Source organism: Aplidium turbinatum, chromosome 7, assembly GCF_918807975.1.
Source record: "Aplidium turbinatum chromosome 7, kaAplTurb1.1, whole genome shotgun sequence".
NCBI lineage: Eukaryota > Metazoa > Chordata > Ascidiacea > Aplousobranchia > Polyclinidae > Aplidium > Aplidium turbinatum.
Window position 1 is genome coordinate 33,317,255 of NC_137478.1, and position 21,780 is coordinate 33,339,034.

Sequence of the window (21,780 nt, forward strand, 5' to 3'; positions counted from 1 at the left end):
ATAGAATCATGTAAACGTGGAAATTTTCAGAACGTTAAAACTGCTACTTTACTAAGTGCGCTTTTTAAATGAAACTCAAAAAGTTTCGAAAGTTGCATTTTTTTAATGAAATTTGAAAATAGATATTTATTTATTCATTTAGGGGGTGGAGCTATCAATCATCGAGATAATTTTAATTCCAAGTATTTGATAGCTCTGTCGTAATTTATAGCAATATTACAAGCAGTGTAAAAAATTTCAAAAAAAATTTTTGAGGGAGGCAATGGAAAGATCGTATTTTATTGATTAATAAATCCCATTGTAAACCTGACAAATGTAACAATGACTTATGACAAGTAACAAATAAAACGATCGCAACAACAAGGAAAAAACTCGTAGCCACGTGTTGCGTAATCTTCATGTAGCTTGCTTGATGTTACGCGAGTATCATGCTTGTGACAAAAACAATCATTTTCTTCGCAATACTGTATTGGTTTACCTCTTGCTTTACGTTGACTTGAAGCGAAAACCAATGATCAAAAAAAGATTGAAACGTCCGTTCAAATTACATTTATTTGCAGTAAGTAATGTAACCTAAACGGTGTGGCTGCCACCCCGCCACAGCGGTTACGGGGTGGCGTGGCCACCCCGTAAGTCGGCGCCAGTGTCTTTGTGAACATATATTTTATGTGATTTTTGACTGCAACTGTTACCATGCAAATATTGAACTGGAGCGCTTGTGCTGAATATCTGGCAACACTAGTTTCAGGAAAATATTTTTCATATTTCAGAGTGAAACCAGGAACTTTGCAGTGAGTTAGAATTTGATTCACTGATTGCACTTCGAAACTTTCGTTTTTCATAAATACAGTATCATTTCAAAGTAAACTTAGCCTAGAGTTCAAACCTAAATTACTGTCATTGAAAGAGGTTTGCACGATGACCAGGCCTTTGAATATAGATTGATCAACAATCAATGTTATGATTAATAATAATCTTGCTCCACTTCTCTTCCGTTGATTTCATTTATTTTAATGTTTTCACAGCCAAATAATTTAGTTTGTGATGAAAATGCGCTATTTTTTAATTGACTTTCTGCATATTGTTTTATTGCTTTCTTTTGTTACTTTCACAGAGCTTGTTTAAGAATTGCAACAATGAATGGTGTGATACAGCTCAAAACAATGAATGGTGTGATACAGCTCAACACATTCCTGACAAGATCATGCTTAAGAATTGTCAGAATCAATAAACCTCCAATAATATCAACCTCTTTCTCCTCTCACCTCTCCTGCTCCCGTTGCCTGGTAACGCAACGTCGGATAAAATTGAACTCCAGTGTTTCCATCGCTAGATCGCAACAATTTTCTAGCAGTTCTAATCAAAGTGATACTTCTGAAAAATGTGAGGATGAAGACCAAAGAGATTGTGATGAGGATATGAAAAGTATCAAGTTAGCAATCTTAGATCAAGCTCTCGATCATGTTGATGATCTGGGATGGTCCAGAGAGGCGTTATCCTGTGGAGCTGAGGATGCTGGCTACGCAGCAGTGGCCGAAGGAATGTTCGAGAACGGAGGTAAGATTTCATGATTCTCGTTCCTGGTTTATCTACTAAGCAGAGTCGAAAATTCGACTTCACCGATTTTTCTGGTTTCGAGTAAAATCCGTAAGATGACATTGTTGTCACTAGGTGGCGATCTTGCGTTGCACCTGGTTAGGAGATCAAACGAACGCCTCGTGCACTACCTTCAAGAACACGTGAAGAACGAAGAGAAACTGAGGACAGGAGATTTCATTCGGAACGCGGTAGAGTTTCGTCTAAGGCTGATGATCCCTTACATCAGAAGAATGCCAGAAGGGATTAGTCTCCTCCTTAGTCCCAGGATGCTCGGCTCGAGCAGCTATGAGCTGTGCAAGATGGCGGATGACGTGTGGCACTACGCCGGGGACACCGCTACCGACATCAACTGGTACACAAAGCGAGGCTTGTTGGTGAAGTTGTACGGCAGCACCGAGCTCTACATGCTCCAAGACCAATCCTCCGACTTTGAAGATACGTGGAACTTCCTAGACAGAAGGTGGGCGCTTTCTTGTTTGTTTGACGTTTGTTTTATCTCAGTGTAATGTGCAGCCTCCGTAGTGATGACCACTTGTAGTCTTCCCTGCGGCTCTGTTTTGATTCCTTCTCAAATTGCGCTGCAGAAGCAATAACTATGTTTTCGTATCTTAAGTTTTATATTTCCGACATAAACGCATCAAACATTCGGTTGGCGATTATGCCTACCCGTATCAATCACAACACTGGTTTCATCTCACCATGTCCGACAGGATGCGCGATGTGGAGATGTTTGGGAAGGTATCTCGCTCCCTTCAACAATCCGGGAATATGCTTTATGACGTCATGGACACGATCGTGACGTTGGCGCGGAACGTTTCCGACTTGTCGAGTAGGAATCGATGAAGATGGATTGTTGCGAAAAGCGGACGCCAACAACTGCCGCGTTGATTCCCTCACATTGAGCCCTTCTCGTTTTAACGTCCCAGCTTGCAATGTGTTTTCCTTAGTGTTGTTTGATTCATTCAACCGTGAAGTTATTGTCGCTGAAAACTGCCATTTGCGCAACGGGGACACAGCGTGAGCCTTGGCGGACAAGATGTTGCTAGATGGTTCTAGAAGAACGCCGACCCAGCTGCATCACGCTGGTTGCAATTATTCTTCTCAATCACAACTCGGCCTGTCTAAACCAGTGCTTCCCAACCTTTTCAGTTCGCGACCCACTTTTAATGCAAGTTTTATTGTGTAACCCACAATGAGATATGACATCTTTATTATGGCATCTTTACTACTGGCGTACGCACTGAAATAGTTAATGCGATTAACACATCTAATTGTTACGTATTTGTTATATTGTTGCATAATTGTTACGTAATGATAATGCAATAATGTCCCGATCTAATAGAAAACAGGGTGCACAATTCATCAAAATGGAAAGTCAACAAATGAAGTGAAGATAAGAGTAGTGATGGCGAAGACGCAGTACTGTTCAAGACCAAACTGCGGCTTGTGAGATCCATAGTAATGTCGGTATTTATTAGAACATTTTAACATTCAGTAACATTTAGAAATGCTTCGCGACCCACCAGTTGGGAACCACTGATATTTGTTAAAGACTCGTCATATTTATGGCAATGAATCGTTGGGATCCGTGAGAAGGGTGTCACTTTCGTCAGTGTACAGATGCGTTGCAACTAACCGCAATTTTGGCGCCGGCCTCAGTCATTTGATACGTCACCATCTCTCAACCCTGAAAATCTTATCGTCTGGTTGACATTGAATGAATGACATAAGCAGCTTGTTGCTGGGACTGCAGCAATTGGGTGAACGAAATTAGATAATTTCACCAATTTATAAAAAACTTACTGTTGTAGTCAGTTTGCATAGGTCATCACTTTCGTAATTCCTCAGATGTGGCCAATATTGCAACAACACAACAATTATGTGATCGCGAGAATTGTTTTAACGCGAAGTGAATGATGTTTCGCGACGCCTATTTGTACTGGCAGAAAATGCAAATTTGTTATGCTTGTAAATTATTGTATTTCCTGGATAGAACAAGTCTTCATTGCGCGGTGCGAATGATATTTACTCTAATTTTCATTATTTCTTGTGTCCCACGTTGAAGTTGCGCTGTTCGGAGACGTCATCGAATTTATTTTGATCCTGCTTTGTTTGTTGCGTAACTTGTGATGCTTTGGTAGAGAGTTTGCTTTGTTGAGCCATAAACAGACAAAACAAAGTAACTTTAACGGTTTTAACATAATGTATCACACTTAAAAACTATATAACATAATTAAAATGAACTCGCACTTAAAAGAAATTTTTGTGACATTCATCCTGCATATGAAACATTTAAAATGCACCAATATTTTCAACTGAAGCCGCCTACCCTCTTTCTTCGAATGCTGTGCATAAATTTAGTTGTTTGCGTGACGCAAACCAGACATAGCCTACATTGGTATGGCAACCAGACATTTGTTAAAAAGGGCCGAGGAGCACTTAAACGCAAACCTAACAACCAAAAGAGCACATCGCCTCTTGTGTAACTGCACTGACAATGTATCGATTGACCAATTCAAAATCATCTCTCGGGGTAGATCTGAATATGTACCAGATTAAACCTTAAAGAATCAAACGTAATAAGCTCTTGTCAGGCAATTATTTGCCCACGGCTCGTCTTACCTTCTGTACAGAATGAAAGTTGTTAAAAATTAAATGCTTGAAACATGCTTGAAAATTATTTACCGGTAGTCAGATTTACCTTACAATTTTCATTTTATGTATATTACTGATATGTAATTCTTGATGAGGACACACGTACGTGTCGAAAACGTTACAGTTTATTTTAATTATGTTATATTTGTGTATGTAATACATTATTTTAAATCCGTTGAAGTTACTTTGTTTCCTCTCATGACAATAATTGATCAAAAGGTTAAATATAATAAAGATAATTTTGGTCTTGGCCGCTTTCCCTCTGAACTGTGAAACCTCAACAACGGACAAACCTGCGCGGGCTGCAAGCTCGAGGGAGGGTCACCTGTCGTGACGTCACCTCGGTGTTACTGTGAGAAAATAAATAAACCCGCATTTTGTCTCGATTGTACTTTAATAATGATGACGTCAATATAGCGATTTGAAAGTGAAAGCAGCGGAGAAACCGCCCGCAAGTCTGGAAGTGCGTGTCGTCCATGGAATTGGAAGAGTGGGGGGGGGTTTAAGTCAGTCCAAACTCTTCCAATATACTCCGGGTTGCTTCCGCCTCTTGGTTCTCCTCTTGTAGAGCATCAGCATGCTCCACCGCTCGTAGGACTTTGCTCTTTGATGACTCCTGGATCTCCCCGGCCAGGAGGAACTCATCCAGGATGAAGTAAGCCTTCTCGAAGTTGAAGATGATGTCAAGCTCACACACGCTCCCGAAGTATTTGTCCAGGATCTCGACGTAGCGATGGATCACCTCCAAAGTGAGAAGCTCATTGTCTGTGTCCTCGATCGCGCAGCAGAAGAACAACGACGCGTAGCGTTTGTAAACGATCTGGATATAAAATGATGAGAAAATGTGAATATTGAACAAAAGTAGTGCAACATACGGAATCATGAATTTACTACAAAGCACCGCATCACTGAACACAGATTGTTAAACTGTCTTCAACAGAATGTAGCACTTTTATGCAAATTTTGAGTTTTTACCTTTTTTGACTGCAACCCGGTCTATGTAAGGTATTGAGCCGCCTTACGCAAAAATATTTGTTTCAAGTTTGGACAGGGGTTGCTTCTGTTACACAAAACCTGCCAGCAATAACATAATAGCGGGGTGTGTGAAGAGTGAAGTCCCAATCCTGATACATGATTAAGTCTTGTTACTCAACGCAACAAACTGTGTGCCAGCCTCATTTACTAATCATAAATCGATTTCGTTATCACAGCATCCTCAGTATGACCATGTCAAGAGTCCTTTTATATATCTCACATGTGGTAAAGTGCCTTTACCTGGGGCAGTGGCATACGCAGGATTTTCTTAAGAGGCATTTGAAAATTTTTTCGAATTGAAAAAAACGCTCATTGAAAATTTAAATATCGAATGCAATTTATTACGGTACCATACTAATAAAATAACAAAAATTATCACACTCTAAACATAGGCTATATAACGAAAAAGAAGCCTACCATACAGGGCGGAGTGAGCACCATCTTGCTCCCTCACTCCAAAATTCATAAGTGGGCCACTGCTTTTTAGTAAAGGTGCCTAAAGTGTTTTTCAAACTGTAAGTTGTGAATTCGAATTAAAAACATTAGACTGATCGGCAGCTGTGGCCGAGTGGTTAGCGCGTTGGGCTCGCAGTCGAAAGCCTGCATGTTCGACTCCAGCCACCCGCACTTGCTGTTGTTTCTCTGGGCAAGAAACTTAACGATAATTGCCTCTACCTAGTGATCGATTTCGAGTAATGGGTAGTACCAAATTTAAGTCATAAGTAAAGTAGACAACCGGAAACAAACATTGCCGTCGGCTGCAGCGTGGGTCAGGTGTAGGCCTACGTCGGAAGGCGTACACCGATGCATAGCGCTCAAGTCCGCTTTCCCGCAATGCAGGATAAAGATAAACAAACTGACTCCAGTCCACAATCTGTTGGGACTCCATCTTTGACTACATAACAATGCAAGTGGTCATTGAGTTTAACCAAATGATTTTACAGGGCCTTCTTTAGAGGATAATTTGGCAATGAAAAAGGCCGTCTCTAAAACATGTAGTTACATCACTGTTAAAGTAAAAAAGCTAAACACGAGGGGAAAAAATAATGCATTGTTCCTCTTAATAAAAAAACGACGCTGAGTTGAATGCAAAACAGCCCACTTAACACTAACAGGGTAGTCAGAAAACATTTTGCGACGTGGAGTTTTCTTCCATGCAAGATTCACTCCTACAAAGGTTTTGAATTAACAATGGCCTTCTTCCCTTGCGTACGCCACTGCCTGGGGGCATGTTTTGTGACAGATGAAACCTTAGTAACCTCACAAGAGCCACCGACTTAATTCATAGGTGGATAGACACAAAATGAGGGAACTTCGCCCAAAATTGTCTCCCGGTGTTCTTGTATACAAACTTCTCATTTTACCCCAGTCTCAAGTCAGCATGTCTTTAAACTTGTTTTTTTTTAATATTGCAACTGGACAGCTGGTGATTTAAAAATGAAGAGTTTGGCAACTTATGGTTTGAGCTAAGTTCTTCACTCTAGCCATAAACAAAAAAAATATGCTGCCATGACAACTTTAATCGGTGTCCAATAATCTTCTGCACTTAAACTGGTAAAAATGGCACAAGTTTAGTTAAAAAAGGCGTTACTATACCTTTGTAACTTTATGCTTAAAAGAATCATCCATAAGTAAACAACCCGAGTCCCATTGCATTTCATGAAATGTTTCATTTCAATGGTAGTTTTGAAGTTAAGTAAAATGTTTGTTTGCAACTTTAATAAAATTATCTACGATAAGCATATTCACATTTGAGTCTGAACAATATCTGCAACAAACAGATGTTGCAAATGTAGTAGAATTTGCCTATATTGGCACTTTTTGGTTGGTCCTGGCAAAATTTGTATTTTACATGCATATATTAGGGTTCGCTCATTTAGTTTCAACTATGGCAAATATCTTAAAAGATCAAACTCTCCAAAACATTAAAAATTTGTTTGTTAAAATGTTTTGCTTGGATGTGAAACTTGGACACTTATGGCAGAAAAGATGCAGAGATGCGGTTTTATAGAAGAATTCTATTTCATGGACAGCTTTTCAGACCAATGAATAGGGGTGTTCAATTTCGATTAAGGTGATATTCGTTTTTCGTATCGGACATATTCGAAATTATAGCCGCCCTTTCGGCTGAACGCGGTTGAAAGCAACGCGAGTGGCGAGAAATCTGTCTTGTCGCATTTTGCAAGCGAAAAAAGACTTCGACGCATGCGCATCGTCGATCACGTGACTATCACACGCTCTCGCGGGTCCAACGGCCGGTCCTGCACCAGGGATGCCAGGTTGGCATTTTTAATGCCAAATTTCTCAAGAATGAAGATAGCTAGGTTGTGCAATAGCAGAAAGTGTAGGCTGAGCTTTGTCGCATTTTTATCCATTTTTTACCGAATTTATACGCGCCTAAGCCGTGGGGGCAGGGCCCGTAGCCAGACCGCAGAGCAAGGGGGGCAACTTTTTTTAGGGGGGGGGGCGAAGAAATTTAAATGGGCAAAATCATTATAATTGTAGCTGTTGCTCGAGAATGTTGAAATTTTGCCAAGGGGAAGCGAAATTTTTTTCAGGGGGGGCGAGACCCTCCTGGCCCCCGGCTGGCTACGGGCCTGCGTGGGGGCAACTTTTTATGCTGCATTGATACATAAAACAATAGATGAACTAGCGATCGGCAGCAGGAAAACATTTTTTGAATGCAAACCGCAACAGCTTCACGATGAATAATCACTAGAACGAGTTGCGATGCTACAATCCAACACCAGACAACAAAATCTGTCATTTTTACATTGATTTAATGTCTGCAGATGTTGAATCAATGTAAAAATAACTGATTTTGCTGCCTAGGACATAGCAAAAATCTACCATTTTGTGTCGATTCAATGTCATCAGATGTTGAATGAACCCAAAAACAACATAATTTGCTACGTAGACGGAGCGTGCGTTTAGCTTTATGCGCTTGAAAACATACTCGATATCGCTTTCGAGTCGAAACCTCTGCACTCTGCAGTGAAATGTCGCGGCAGTGAATCGCTCGCTGTGAAAATGAACTTGAAGTGGTTGGGTCAGGGATTCATAGTATAGGGATCGCCAACTCGGCTGAAAACCCGACAATCGGAGTGTAAAAGTGTTGCCAGATATGTTTTATATTTTTAGAACAAAATATTATTTTGGCATTTTTAAAGAGTAGTGGTCGCCCAAAGCTTGTCCGTTTAAAACTAACCTGAAGTTTAAAGTTGCACAAGATTGAGTTAAAGTAGTTTGTAGTTGTGTAACTTTGCAATAAGAATGTTCTAAATTTATGTACCAAACTTAAATAAAACTTGCAGGTGTAAAAAAAATTATTACAAACCAGTTAAGAACAAAAAAAATTGAGAAAATTAAAATACACCTCAGGAATAAAGAGCTTCATGTTTTAAGTGTTGAAGCCACTAAATGCAGAGATTTCGACTCGAAAGCGACATCGAGTATGTTTGCAAGCGCATCAAGCTAAACGCACGCTCCGTCTACGTAAGCAAATTATGTTGTTTTGGGGTGCATTCGACATCTGATGACATTGAATCGACGCAAAATGGTAGATTTTTGCTATGTCCCAGGAAGCAAAATTAGTCATTTTTACATTGATTCAACGTCTGCAGACATTAAACCAATGTAAAAATGACAGATTTTGTTGTCTGGTGTTGAATTGTAGCATCGCAACTCGTTCTAGTGATTATTTATAGCGAAGCTGTTGCGGTTTGCATTCAAAAAATGTTTTCCTGCTGCCGATCGCTAGTTCATCTATTGTTTTATGTATCAATACAGCATAAAAAGTTGCCCACACACAGAAATATGCGCAGGCCCGTAGCCAGCCGGGGTAGCCAGACCGCAGAGCAGGGGGGCAACTTTTTTTCAGGGGGGCCTCGCCCACCTGAAAAAAATTTCTCCTCCCTTGGCATAATCTCAATATTCTCGGGCAAAAGCTACAATTATAATGATTTTGCATATTTAAATTTGTTCGGCCCCCCTCTAAAAAAGTTGTCCCCCTTGCTCTGCGGTCTGGCTACCCCTTGCTCTGCGGTCTGGCTACGGCTCTGCCCCCACGGCTTAGGCGCCTATGGATTCGGTAAAAAATGGATAAAACTGCGACAAAGCTCAGCCTACACTTTCTGCTATTGCACAACCTAGCTATCTTTATTTTTGAGAAATTTGGCAATAAAAATGCCAACCTGGCATCCCTGGTGCAGGACTGGCCGTTGGACCCGCGAGAGCGTGTGATAGTCACGTGATCGACGATGCGCATGCGTCGAAGTCTTTTTTCGCTTGCAAAATGAGACAAGACAGATTTCGCGCCACTCGCGTTACTTTCAACCGCGTTCAGCCGAAAGGGCGGTTATAATTTCGAATATGTCCGACACGAATAACGAATTTCGAATATCACCATAATCGAAATCGAATCGAAAATCGAAATTGAACACCCCTAATTGGAGGTTTGCTGGTAGCTAAGGGAAAAAATTTGCAGAAATAGAAGGCATCTAAGACGAAACAATAAAGCTGATGCATTGCAAGATGCTTATTGCTAGTCAAAACTATTTCTACACCAGATTGTACTTTAGATGCAGATTCACATGATATTTTATTTAATTCTGATAAAACTGTTGGCATGATGTTTGATACTACTTACCTAAAGCTAAACCTGCAGCTCAAAGTCAAATTGGGAACCTCTTATACCAAATTTGTTGACACTGTCAATTATCTAGGCATTGTTGTAAACAAGTTTTTGTCTGATGACGATGACATTAAGCGCCAAGTTAGAGCTATATATTGTACAGCGAACATGCTACGTTCACGCTTTTCTAACTGCTCTTCCGTAGACCTCCCCAATCCCCGGACTTTTTTTTTGTTTTCATCTATATTGTGACTTTTCTGCATGGGTTTTCAATGCTGATTTCAAAAATATGCATAAAATTTTTTTCGATCAACGTCTGGGAAGTTATTCACTGTTGCTTAGCAACAACTTTTCATAAAAATTACAAAAATCTCCTTTAAAACCCCTTTACTTTTAACCTAGTATCCTGATATCTAGATTATCTGAAAGCATTTCTTCTGCTGAAGAATTTAAAAAAAAAAATTATTAAAATTGGACAATCGGTCACAGAGTTATGACCGTTTAAGTACCCAGATTATGCAGTCACGCATGACTGATTTTTGTTAATTTATTGCCAAATGATACTAGAAAAATGGTGAAAGTTGCTGTCAAGGGGTTTTTGGGGGTGAGGAGTTCAAAAAATATATTAAAAAGTGTCTCAGAGCAACAGAAAAAAAGTTATTAAAAAATTGATACAAACAGTCATGCATGAATGATTTTGTCGCAGTCGCTTCATTCCTACAATGAGATGTATTCCTTAGGCACCACAAACGTTAAATGCCTGGAGTCATATACAGTATAACGTGGAATCGATCATCTCAATGTAGCTAATATCTGGGTACCCATTGCACTTGATGTTAGAATACACGCTACATTGCTCGGAAAGAGCTCTGATCAAGTGCAAGATGGTCACAGTCCGCCACAATTTCAATAGCATCTCTCACCCAGCATAATGTAGTCTATGTATCTAAATCATGTGGCAAAAAATGGATTAAGTCAGCTGAACTTAACGATAACCTTCTGTAATGCATTTCAGGTTTCACTATTGATCAGTTAGCATTTTCTACTTGTATCTTGTATGATTATATAACGTATTGTATACACTTCTCATCATCATAATCCATCGTCGGTTTGTTCCCCACTAGTGGGGGTGGCCGATTGTTTCCGCGCAGCAATTGTCTTAATCCCTTTTCTCCATTTCACCCTGTCCCTTGCATCTTCCTCCTTCAGTCCGACTTTTTTAAACTCATCCTTCACTTGTTGTTTCCACGTTCTTCTTGGACGACCGCGTTTCCTCTTCCCATCCACCTTTAGATCTAGTGCCTTTCTAAGAAAACTTCCTTCCTCCCTCCTTAATACATGTCCATACCATCTTACTCCATTTGCCCTTGCCAGTTGGTCTATGGTCTCTCCCATCTCTAGCATATCCAACAATTCTTCAGTCTATTTTTCCCTTCTCGTTTTCACCCCACACATTGCTCTCACCATTGACCTTTCCGTTCTTCTCAGGATTGCCAGTTCACTCTCTCTCAATATCCATGTCTCGCTACCATATAGCATTGCAGGCCGCACACAGCTCCGATATACTTTTCCTTTTATCCTTAGTGAAAATTTTCTGCCATACAACATTTCCCCACATTCCCTGAACTTTGCCCAGCCCAATCTTGCCCTTGTTGTCACCGCTGCTTCATATCCACCACTTCCATTTATCCGATCACCCAGATAACAGAAGTCTGTCACCGTTTCGATGCCATGGCAGAACTCATCATCATGAGTTCTGCCATGGGATCTACTGCCCTGAAATCTACTGTCTGATATTCCGTGTGTATTCATGTATCCATCATGGAGCTGAGGAAGAGTAAAATAAACAATGGTGGTTTGCTTGGTAATTTGCAGCCTTTAAAACATTTTAAGGAAGGACAATTTAGACCAACTACTGGAGATGTTCTTCAGAAATACATATATCATCTTCAATTAAATCCTTGTAACCACCAGAGTGGGAAGCTCGCAGCTTGAGATCCAGCAGTATGTCCAGCAAAAGTATGGCAGCCTGCTTGCATTCCACTGATGACAAAACAAAATATCCAAAACAAAATTATTTGTTTGGTTGATGAATACAAGAAATACAAACATGACAAAAAGGAATCTGCTGCCTTAATTAAATTTCGAGAAACACTGACAACACGATTTATGATATCTGCTAAGAATGCCGAAAATCTTATTAACAAAAACAAAATATTGCTACCAGAAGATAAGGCAGAAGGTATACAGTTTCTGAAATTACTTGAAACAAACCAACCAGCATCTCTTGGACCCCTTGATAGAAAGAGGTTGAAACGCTTCACAAATTATGCATTGAAGAATCGAATAAAGGTAATAAAGTATGATGTATGTTTATTCCCAGTATGCTTAACAACCCAATGATTTTTAAAGTAACATACCTATTAATTTTTGATACGGATGCATAAACAAGACGTTTTTTACAGATAAATGCAGATTCTCAGCCATCTACCTCAGGACTTAATTTCCTCTCCTCGTCATCTTCCCAATAAATTAAGTCGAATCTGCACTGAGAATCTGCATTTATCTGTAAAAAATGTCTTGTTTATGCATCCGTATCAAAAATTAATAGGTATGTTACTTTAAAAATCATTAGGCTGTTAAGCATACTGGGAATAAACATACATCATACTTTATTACCTTTATTCGATTCTTCAATGCATAATTCTTGAAGCGTTTCAACCTCTTTCTATCAAGGGGTCCAAGAGATGCTGGTTGGTTTGTTTCAAGTAATTTCAGAAACTGTATACCTTCTGCCTTATCTTCTGGTAGCAATGTTTTGTTTTTGTTAATAAGATTTTCGGCATTCTTAGCAGATATCCTAAATCGTGTTGTCAGTGTTTCTCGAAATTTAATTAAGGCAGCAGATTCCTTTTTGATATGTTTGTATTTCTTGTATTCATCAACCAAACGAATAATTTTGTTTTGGATATTTTGTTTTGTCATCAGTGGAATGCAAGCAGGCTGCCATACTTTTGCTGGACATACTGCTGGATCTCAAGCTGCGAGCTTCCCACTCTGGTGGTTACAAGGATTTAATTGAAGATGATATATGTATTTCTGAAGAACATCTCCAGTAGTTGGTCTAAATTGTCCTTCCTTAAAATGTTTTAAAGGCTGCAAATTACCAAGCAAACCACGGGAGCAAGTCTTTTAGGCGCTGACAGTTAGGCGCTGGTCTAATAGGCGCGCACACTGTGGCGTCTGGATATTTAGGTGCGGAGCACTGTGGCGCCCGGTCATTTAGATGCTATTCCTAATAAAGTCTGTAGATTGTATCAGCTTAGTAGCTTGCCAGAAAATTATATCATGGCTTCAGTGAGTGAAGCTGCTAAAACCGGCAATGCTTTTCACACAAAATGTTATATTGAGCAGAAAAATATATTGTTGTTTTATTGATTTATTATTGTTTTATTTGTTGTTAGTCCAAGTTTGCGTTGGTTAAAGCTTTATCAATAAATTATTCAAGCTTCCGAACATTATTGAGTTCACTTTTTAGTTAACTCTTTCGCGACCACGGACGTATACACACATCTTGGGATTTTTGCCATGATGACCAAGGAAGTATCCCTACGTCCAAGGTTAAAAGGTAGCCTATTTCAAGCAAAAAAATAATGTAAATGATGGCAGATCCATAGTCTTTGCCTGTCCTTTTTTTTAACTAATTAAAAAAAAATTTTGGCGGTGCAGTTATCGGATGAGGACTTCTTAAAGATAGTGGATTTTTTTTCTTTCACTTATTGGAATTGGCAGTCAAAACTGGCTAGGCAACCCCTTACTTTGGAATTTCTCGATCAAAAAGACTGTAGGCTAAATTACGTAAACTTTTTGCTTAAAATTTTCCAAATTTCTCCATAATCATTCTGCTGTACCTCCTAAAGCATTGCGCGCAGAAACGAAGTAAATTTTTTCTCATGTGCAGAATTGTTTTGGCATTCGATTATACTACATATATTTTCAAATTATTTTATCATGCTTGGGTAGTAAAGATTATAATGAAGTACACTTTTCTGCCAATTTTTAATTTTTTTAGAAATTAGAAAAATACCGTTAAGAAAGTTGCTAGTTGTACATACAATGTTTTAAATTTTATTGCAAGGGTTTGCATCTTCGGATAGCTGAAGGTGTATGCTTTCATTTTATGTCAAGATTGTGCGTCTACGTCGATCACATGACATGTTTTTACCGCGTAAATACAACAGATTTGTGTGAAAAATGTCTGGTAATTTGGATGAAATATAAATTACTTCTGTTCGGGATGGATTGGCCATGTGACGGGAACGTTCACATGTACTACTGTTCACATGAATACATTTCTACAGGGCATATAGGCTACACCTTGGCTACAAGTTGCAAGCATAATGGTGAGACTTCGCTCGTTATTAAACCTAGTCCGGGTTTTGACGGAAAACTAAGTTACTCTTCACTCAAGCCTACCGCCCGCTTGAGTACAGCCTACGGTACATTTTTTACTGATGTTTAGTTATTATTTGACCTAACTAAAAGTGAACTCATACATGTTCGGAAACTTGAACAATTTATTGATAAAGCTTTTGCCGGCGCAAACCTGGACTAACAACAAATAAATGCTGAACACGCGCATTAAAAATACAACATATTTTTCTGTTCAATATAACATTTTATGTGAAAATCATTGCCGGTTTAAGCAGCTTCACTCACGGAAGCCATAACATATTTTTCTGTTCAATATAACATTTTGTGTGAAAAGCATTTTCGGTTCAAGCAGCTTCACCCATATATTTTTCTGTTTAATATAACATTTTGTGTGAAAAAGCATTGCCGGTTTAAGCAACTTCACTCACTGAAGCCATGACCAACAACGCACACGCATTAACAAAACAATATATTTTGTGTGAAAAGCATTGCCCTACGCCCCTACCTACCTGCCAAGCTGATACAATTTACAGACTTTACTAGGAATAGCACCTAAATGAACGGGCGCCCTAGTGCTCCGCACCTAAATATCCAGACGCCACAGTGTGCGCGCCTATTAGACCAGCGCCTAACTGTCAGCGCCTAAAAGACGTGGACCCCAAACCACCATTGTTTATTTTACTCTTCCTCAGCTCCATGATGGATACATGAATACACACGGAATATTAGACAGTAGAAGTGTATACAATTCGTTATATTAATCATACAAGATACAAGTAGAAAATGCTAACTGATCAATAGTGAAACCTGAAATGCATTACAGAAGGTTATCGTTAAGTTCAGCTGACTTAATCCATTTTTTGCCACATGATTTAGATACATAGACTTCATTTTGCTGGGTTGGAGATGCTATTGAAATTGTGGCGGACTGTGACCATCTTGCACTTGATCAGAGCTCTTTCCGAGCAATGAAGCGTGTATTCTAACATCAAGTGCAATGGGTACCCAGATATTAGCTACATTGAGATGATCGGTTCCACGTTATACTGTATATGACTCCAGGCATTTAACGTTTGTGGTGCTGGTGCCTAAGGAATACATCTCATTGTAGGAATGAAGCGACTGCGACAAAATCATTCATGCATGACTGTTCGTATCAATTTTTTAATAACTTTTTTTCTGTTGCTCTGAAACACTTTTTAATATATTTTATGAACTCCTCACCCCCAAAAACCCCTTGATAGCAACTTTCACCATTTTTCTAGTATCATTTGGCAATAAATTAACAAAAATCAGTCATGCGTGACTGCATAATCTGGGTACTTAAACGGTCATAACTCTGGTACCGATTGTCCAATTTTAATAATTTTTTTTTTTAATTCTTCAGCAGAAGAAATGCTTTCAGATAATCTAGATATCAGGATACCAGGTTAAAAGTAAAGGGGTTTTAAAGGAGATTTTTGAAATTTTTATGAAAAGTTGTTGCTAAGCAACAGCAAATAATTTCCCAGACGTTGATCGAAAAAAATTTTTATGCATATTTTTGAAATCAGCATTGAAAACCCATGCAGAAAAGTCACAATATAGATGAAAACAAAAAAAAGTCCGGGGATAGGGGAGGTCTACTCTTCCGCTGTAATGAATGTACTATTTCGCACGTATTGTTTACCTATGTACTCCAGTCAACTGTGGGCCAGATACTTATCCTCAAGTATGAATAAATTGCGTGTGGCTTACAATAATGCATTTCAAACATTGCACAAATTACCGAGGCGTGTTAGCATTAGCAGTATTCAGACGTACCATCATATTCCTACGTTTCATGCCCTATTCCGAAATCGTATATTTAATTTTGTCAACCGCTGTCAGGTCTCATCTAACAAGTGGTTAGTTGCAGTTTTTACCTCAGAGCAGTGGCGCCGGCAGGGGGGGGGCAGGCGGGGCAGCTGCCCCCCCAATGTTTTGGGCAACATCTTTTTAATTTTTTTTTTATTAATACATATTAATATTTTTTTTTTAACATTTGGATCCCAACTTCAAGTAAGTCAACTGAAGCTGCAAGGGGGGGGGGGGGGGGGGGGGGGGGGGTAAAAGCTCTCTCTTTAAAAAAATTTAAAAAAAGTATGGAAAACCTTGATGACTAAATTGTACAGTAGATAAAAAGATTTTTTACAGAAGCAAAGATATAGACTTTTTAAAGTTTTAACTAACGTCACATTGATGTAGACAAATAACAACCTGTTAAATTTTTGATACTTCACACTCCCATGACTTCTTCCGCGCGCATTTTGGCATTGGTTGCTTGCAGTGATTCTTTCACTTAAACAAAACGTTTCGTTTCAGCAGTTTTGAGTTGTTCGATTCTTAAGTTGTAAAGGAGACTCAATTTCTCCGTTATTTATCATTTATGTTTCTTCTTTAATCTCAGAAGAGTATAAAACTTGTAAAAGTTTTTCATCCATACGACGTCATGAATGAAATTATATTTCAAATCGGCGTAATGACGTGACATCATCTAAACATTTTACCGAGTAATAAATTAAAAAATTCGATCGTCAAAAGTGGTTTGGTGGTAGTAAATATTACGTAATGAAAAAAAATGTGATAAAGTTGGAAGACATTACGTCATGTATTTTCAATACAAATTGAAGTTTAAAATTTATTCTTTTGTTCATAGTGGTAATCCACCTTCAAAGCGGTACTACAAAAACAAAGAACAATTTTCGATAAGGGGGGCATCAAGAATAAGTCGACATGACTTTTAACCCTTAGAAGGTTGGGCTCCTGGAGTCTTGCTCAGTTTGGGGGGGGGGGGGGGCTGCCGATTCTTCTTTTGCTTTAGGAGTGATATCTTTGTTATTTTGGCACGGTTTCAAAATTTGGGATTTACTTTGTAAAATTATGCACGTTGAGCATATCCGAAAATTAAAACTATGTGAATTTTAGAACTGCTCATATACGTTGAAATGTTGAGGTCACTTATGAGTGTAATTTGTAGCGTGAGTTTACACATTATTTTTTGGTAGAGTAATGAAGAACGTGCATTGTAATGCTGTGATCAAATTTTTTTACATTATTTTACATACAGCCAATTCCCTTCACGCTGTGAAACAGTTAGGATTAACGAGACATGCGCCAAATTAATTACTTTCATCCAGCTGGTGGGAAAATTTTGAACAATAGAATATGAAATATTTCAGAGGATGTGCTGAGAAATGTTTTATATCTCTCAATCTATAACCTTTATTCGCTCAAAAATTCAGCTCAATAGAGGTGAATAAAAGTTAGGAAAAGTCAAGAAATCTCGTAATCGCAGCCTCGGTGGTTTTAGAGATACAACTGTTGATACAAAAAAGTTAAATTGACAGGCTCCCCCCCAACCTTCAAAGGGTTTGCATTGAGTCAACAGATCTATGCCTTAAAGTTAGCTCCGGAGATCAGTAAAATATAAGGCTGTCATCTTCGGTGCAACAAGACCATTGATTGATTGGTTTAGTGAGGATTCGTAGTCCCATTGCCTTCATTTTGAGTGATCATACTGATTTTCAATTTGTTCCTACAAGACGTTACGTAATGAAAAAATATATAACTAAGGTTGGAAGACATTACGTCATGTCTTTTCAATTCAAAATGAAGTTTAAAATTTATTCTTTTGTTCATAGTCGTAATCCTCCTTCAAAGCGGTATTACAATAAACAATTTTCGATAAGGGGGGCATCAAGAATATGTCGACATGACGTTTAAGGTTTACGTCAGCTCCGGAGATCAGTAAAATATAAGGTTCTCATTATCGTGATTGTAAGCCGCATTGTAATTTCTCGTCAAACTGTGCAAGGATGCAAGCCATCTGCAACTGCTGAGATCGCTTGTTCGATCTAGATTAACATCTAAACAGCTATTCGTTATACAAAACTTGAACATATCAGAAATAGCCTAAAGTAACTTCATTGTCTCAAAGCTTTTTGTTTGATACTCATCAAGATGTATGACCTCTATGACGTTACATTTTCTAAACTTTGGGTTGACTTCAGAGCATAAAAGTTAGTGAGTTACCGGAATAAGATCTCTTTTTGAATCAACCAAGTAGAAAATTGATAAATAATAAAACTGTAATAATCTCGCAAAAAAAAGCAATCAACCTATGTCTTTAAAACAAAGTTTGCCTAATTTTAAACGAAACTGCATTAAAAGAGCGAGTTTTGCCAATACCAAACATTCAAATATCTCAGTCTGGAATTAGCAACAAGAAAACATAGAGACTTAGCTTTATTTCCGAAAAATGCCGAAGAAAACATGATCTTATCCTTTTGCTATGCCACCGGACAACACCATTTTACAGAAATATTCATACCCACAATTTTGTTGAAAATGCCCTCAGAATGCACCAAACTGAAAGTAATTTTTCAAAATTTTCTGGGAGAGGCCCCCCAGACTCCCCGCCGCTAAGTGTCGCCTTCGGCGAACACACCATCGGGCTTCGCCCGCCGGCTGTCAACACCCCCCTTTCAAAAATTTTGACTACGCTACTGTCTTGCACTGTCAATATTTTGCCCCCCCATTGTTGAAGGTCTGGCGGCGCCACTGCCTCAGAGTGTTATGCTTCTTCTGACTATGCGTCTCACTATAACGTGACTATTTACGCATAGGTTTTGCTTGTATATGTAACCGTGTGTGTTTTGTGACTTGTGTTGTGTTTATGAATATGGGCCTGTCTCTTTAGTGCCTGATGCAAATAAATAAATAAAATAAAAATAAACCTGCACATTTTTGCCCATAGCACCTTGCTCTTCTCAGTGATAACTTAAACACATCAAGATGCCTTGCTTCATAACTATCAACACTTCTTGACAGCATGCCATGGCTGATCTTCATAAAAACTTTCTAATTATGGAAGTTTTGAAAATATTCTATTGCCGACACCGATAACTATATTGATATGGTATTTTTTACATTTTTCTCAAAATGTTGCTGATTTAACTTATTTTAGTTTCAAGTGCATCTAAACGTTTGTATTTTGCACTTTTTACTTTTCTTTAGACCTCTGCTATGTTGACATGTATTGTTCAAGATTGCTTTCATGGTCGGACAGAATAACTAACGAAACCTTACTGTACCAGACTTTAAGATTCAAATGAAATTGGAATTCAGAAAATATTGACATTTCCGAATACATATGCACTTATTTTTCATCCCAATAACGCTTCCATGAAGGCAAATTCTACTGTACCTTAAAATCTTTCCAATCTAAAAAGTTGCACATCTTTGGTCTTCTAGTTAGCACAAGTCCTACAAGTTCTCGAATTATCTTCTTTCTCTCTTTGTCACCTATTGCATAAAACCATTTCTGCAGCCTGACTTTTCCTTGGCGACTAAATAGCAGCATAAATTTCATCATTTTGAAAGTTTTTACTAAGTTTCACAAAAACAACAAAAACTTGAAACTTTATCGCGAAACTAATTCATTGGATAGAGGAAATCAAGGAAATTGAAAAAGCGGACAAAGAAGCCCAAAACAAAACGGAAAAGTTTTTTATGCTTAGGCTTACACGAAAGGTCAGGAAGGCCTATCTGCTTTAGGGTTGAAAACATTGCAGCATCACATAATTGTATTAAATTCAAATGTAAATTAGATAAATTTTTAAGTAGCGCTACTGAAATCACACAGAAACAATCGTTTTTGAAATATATAATGAGTTTTCAGGGCTGCTATGTTGTTTTTCGTTGTGATGGTCAGGAATAAAATCAAAACTGAAATCGTCCCTACTGAAATCGGACTAAAACATTGTCGAAAGTCGGGTAGAAAGTTTGCAATGTTAAGCTAATGCATGCAGAAAGCCAAATACCATATAAAGTAGGGAGGAGGGGTTGAACTTTTGATAAATTTCTGAGCAATAAACTATATGGAAAATTCCAATGATTATGCTACGAGCAAGAATTAGATAGATAGGCCTAACTTACAACTTTGTTATCTTTGGTACTGGGCTGGGACTTTAGCCTACTGGTAAATTCTCAAATTTTGTATATTACAGAATCGTATTGAAACCTCATTAACAGACAATGATAAATCAATTCTTACCTACAAGAGTGATGGTTTAAGCGTCCACCGTTATTCTTTCAAGACACATTAACTCAAATCTTCTGAAGATCTGAGCGAGTCTAAGTTTTAAATTCTGTTTTAGGTAGGTTATTGATTAATCTTTGACGTAAGCTGATTGATGTAGGGTTTGCTTTTGTCCCAACACGAAAATATAAATCAAATTAATTTATCCTATACTGTAGGGGAAGGGAAGGTAATTTGATACGGAAGTTAATTTGATACACCCCTTCTACAGAAATGTACAAAAAATATTAGTCAAAAATATTGTCATTAGGTGGAAGATCTGTGAGAATAATGCCTACAAACATTTCGCCATGCAGCTAACTCGTGCTTTTATGGCATAAAATTGTAAAAGTGTGTTTTTTGAGTATTTTCATAAAAATTTTAACTCATGTTTATTTTCGTCTGGAAAATTAACGAAAAGTTCCTGAAAGATGAAACCAAACTCATTTGACAGTTGATTGATAAGGCTTCAAGGGCATGTCACGTTTTTTCTGCAATGTGCATCCAAGCATACAAAAATCAGAATTTTATAACTTTTTTTGAAAAAGGTAAATTGATACATGTGGAGAAGGTAAATTGATACAGTATATTAAATTCTTTTTTGTGAATGTAATAAATGTTGTCATTGATTTAGTTGATTTAAATAAGTTATTCTTTATTAACAAGACCTGCTACTTTGGGAAACAACTATTATATAGGCTTTCGTCGGCCTACACGCTATCTGCTGTCAAAAAATGAGAAAAGCGCAAAGCACTCCCTTGAATAAGAACTCCAGCCAATCATCCTTCCCATGTCCATCCCGCTGCAGGAGCTTCGCTGCACGCATAGGTCTCAACAGTCATCCTTGCACCCAAGCATGCCAAACACATATTAAATTTTCATTTATTGCTTTGCTGTCAAAGGGGATTTCTGTATTAGTTTTACTGTATCAAATTACCTTCCGGGTGTATCAATTTATCTTTCGTGGAAGGTAAATTGATACATTTGAGTAACGTTTTTAAAATTTCAATTAAAAAAAAGTAACAAAAATAGAAAAATGAAATGTTTTTAAAAAGTGTGTAAGGGATCAGACTTTCATTTCAGCTTAAAATCAATAGTTTGTGTCACGTAATTTTCAGTTAACAGGCAAAAATGTTAAAAGTGTATCAAATTACCTTCCCTTCCCTAACTTGCTGTTACTAGCCTACGTCTTAAAATTATCGCTCAATCCACGTACCGGTAACAAAGAACGCTTGATAGCCTATGTGTAAAATGTAACTTTCCTGGGTAAAATTGAAATTTCGCAAGAAGGTGATGTTGTTTTTTTTGTTTGTTTGTTTTTATT

General features: G+C 38.1%; 2 protein-coding genes across 2 annotated transcripts; one reads left to right on the forward strand and one right to left on the reverse strand.

Moving 5' to 3' along the window:
* Nucleotides 1-1,118: 1,118 nt before the first annotated feature.
* Nucleotides 1,119-4,430, forward strand: LOC145774052 (ubiquinone biosynthesis protein COQ9-B, mitochondrial-like). Its single transcript, XM_082585190.1, has 3 exons — nucleotides 1,119-1,557; nucleotides 1,672-2,059; nucleotides 2,310-4,430. The coding sequence occupies exons 1-3, from the start codon at nucleotides 1,137-1,139 to the stop codon at nucleotides 2,440-2,442; spliced, it is 942 nt and encodes a 313-aa protein (XP_082441316.1). The 5' UTR covers nucleotides 1,119-1,136; the 3' UTR covers nucleotides 2,443-4,430.
* A 205-nt stretch (nucleotides 4,431-4,635) lies between these two features.
* Nucleotides 4,636-19,811, reverse strand: LOC145774053 (AP-1 complex subunit sigma-2-like). The gene is made up of 2 exons (XM_082585191.1): nucleotides 19,584-19,811; nucleotides 4,636-5,074 (listed from the first exon to the last, which is right to left on the reverse strand). Exons 1-2 carry the CDS (start codon nucleotides 19,749-19,751, stop codon nucleotides 4,757-4,759), a joined length of 486 nt encoding a protein of 161 aa, XP_082441317.1. The 5' UTR covers nucleotides 19,752-19,811; the 3' UTR covers nucleotides 4,636-4,756.
* Nucleotides 19,812-21,780: the final 1,969 nt, after the last annotated feature.

What these genes read in the sequence shown, in the direction of transcription:
- LOC145774052 (XM_082585190.1), top strand. Translation starts at nt 1,137, where the DNA reads ATGAATGGTGTGATACAGCTCAAAACAATGAATGGTGTGATACAGCTC. An exon ending in AGGAATGTTCGAGAACGGAG is followed by an intron (nt 1,558 to 1,671) that starts GTAAGATTTCAT and finishes TGTTGTCACTAG; the next exon opens with GTGGCGATCTTGCGTTGCAC. An exon ending in TGGAACTTCCTAGACAGAAG is followed by an intron (nt 2,060 to 2,309) that starts GTGGGCGCTTTC and finishes CATGTCCGACAG; the next exon opens with GATGCGCGATGTGGAGATGT.
- LOC145774053 (XM_082585191.1), bottom strand. Translation starts at nt 19,751, where the DNA reads ATGATGAAATTTATGCTGCTATTTAGTCGCCAAGGAAAAGTCAGGCTG. An exon ending in TAGATTGGAAAGATTTTAAG is followed by an intron (nt 5,075 to 19,583) that starts GTACAGTAGAAT and finishes TTTTATATCCAG; the next exon opens with ATCGTTTACAAACGCTACGC.